We start from the raw sequence: 1,766 nt of genomic DNA, 5'->3' as shown, positions 1-1,766 counted from the left end.
AGTATTATTTTACTTTAAACTTCTCAGAGACCATTTTAAGAGGCTGAATTTCCTTTATTATGTTTTAGATTTTGACTTTCCTGGTTCCATTTTCTCTATTATTATTTTTAATCTTCTAGGATTTCTTTAGAATGATTATTGCTGTAACCCTTTCCTAATTTATAGAACTGGCGCTTCATTCACTCATTTTGTTTTCATTCCGAAATAGCCCTTCTGTCCTCTCAGAGGCACCCTGCTGGCATATGGTTAAGTGTTCAGCTGCTAACAGAAAGGTCAGCAGCTATGAGCCATCCTGCGGGATAAAGATGAAGCTGTGTGCTTCTGTAAAGACTTACAACCTTGGAAACCCCGGGGGACTGTTCCCTTCTGCCCTTTCCGGTCTCTTTGACTCGATTAACTTGACAACAGTGGGCTTGGGACTCTCCTTTCAGTGAAGATCTTGGGAAGGTGGAATGGTAGATGGTAGCTTCCAATAATTTAAACTCATGTTGAGAGGTCATTATTTATATAATTTTGTTTATTTTTAATTATTTTATAGTTGTTAAATCATGTTTTCTTTCAGCTGATGCAGCCCAGCAATTCCAGTATGCTGTGCGAGTTATTGGCAGCAACTTCGCCCCCACTGTTGAAAGAGATGAATTTCTAGTAGCTGAAAAAATCAAGAAAGAACGTATGTACATTTTCAACATTTTGTCATTTTCCTTTCATGTTTGTGAAGCTATAATCCTTAGAAAACTGCACTATCTAAAAATTAAAAATAATTTTTTTCTTGTTGCTAAGAATATACACAGTAAAACAGATAGCAAATTCAACATATATTAGTTCATTCTCTTTCTGCATCTTGGGCCATTTTTGATTTTAGATTTTTATAAAGAACTGCTATGTATAACACTAAATATATGTGAAGGCTCAGTGTTCTGGACCATTCCTTCTTACAGATTGATATTTCAAGGTCTATGGTAAACATTTTACATATATGAAAGAACTCAAACAAAATTTGTCTAAACACAGGTTTAAGAGAAAAACTGATCCATATATTGCGTGAATATTTCAGAGACGTCTTAGAAGAAAGTAATCATGTACAGTTTCCTGTCGGTAATCTGCTATTTTCTTTTAAGTACAGCATGTTCTGTAGTGACTCAGTATCTCTTTTCTGCTACTTCCTTAGCAGTTGCTCACTAGTGTCTCCTTTGTACCTCCAACTATCATCTCCCTAAGCATTTGGCTCTGTTTTGCACATTTGTAGTTGATGTGGGTTCCAACTCATAGTGTCCCTGTGTACAACCGAAAAAACAACAGAACCCAAGCTGTCCTCAGGATGGTTGTTATGTGTGAACCCATGGTTGCAGCCCAGCAACCCATCTTATTCCAGGTCTGCTGCTTTCTCCCTGGTCCTCTGTTTTACCAGGCATGATGACCTCCTGCGGGCACTAGTTTCCTGATAACATGACCGTAGTATGTAAGACAAAGTTTGGCTGTATTCTGGCTTCTAAGGAACATTCTGATTGTTCTTCTTTAATGACATAATTGTTTTTACTTATAGCAGTCCTGCTGTAAATTTGTACTTATAGTCCTACTATTGTACTTTGAGTATTCTTTGTCAACACCTTAATTTAAATGCATCATTTCCTTTGTGCTCATGGCTTAGGTCAGGTGCACCTTTGTCCTCAAACTGGTAGAACATTATCAGATGTACAGTGAACCCTCGTTTATCGCGGTTAATCGGTTCTAGACCCTACCGTGATAAATGAAATTCCGCGAAGTAG

General features: G+C 37.4%; 1 protein-coding gene across 1 annotated transcript in view; it reads left to right on the top strand.

The window, feature by feature from the left end:
* The window catches only part of TUBGCP3 (tubulin gamma complex associated protein 3), a 97,201-nt gene that overhangs the window by 10,458 nt on the left and 84,977 nt on the right, over window positions 1-1,766 (top strand). The window contains exon 2 of the mRNA XM_004704307.2: window positions 563-670. Within this exon, the coding sequence (XP_004704364.1) occupies window positions 563-670 (108 nt within the window). The remainder of the gene's footprint in view (window positions 1-562; window positions 671-1,766) is intronic.

The sequence above is a fragment of the Echinops telfairi genome, unplaced genomic scaffold (assembly GCF_000313985.2).
Source record: "Echinops telfairi isolate 266 unplaced genomic scaffold, ASM31398v2 ScPeMD7_7467;HRSCAF=8505_1, whole genome shotgun sequence".
Classification (NCBI taxonomy): Eukaryota; Metazoa; Chordata; class Mammalia; order Afrosoricida; family Tenrecidae; genus Echinops; species Echinops telfairi.
This window is presented reverse-complemented; position numbering and strand designations above follow the sequence as displayed.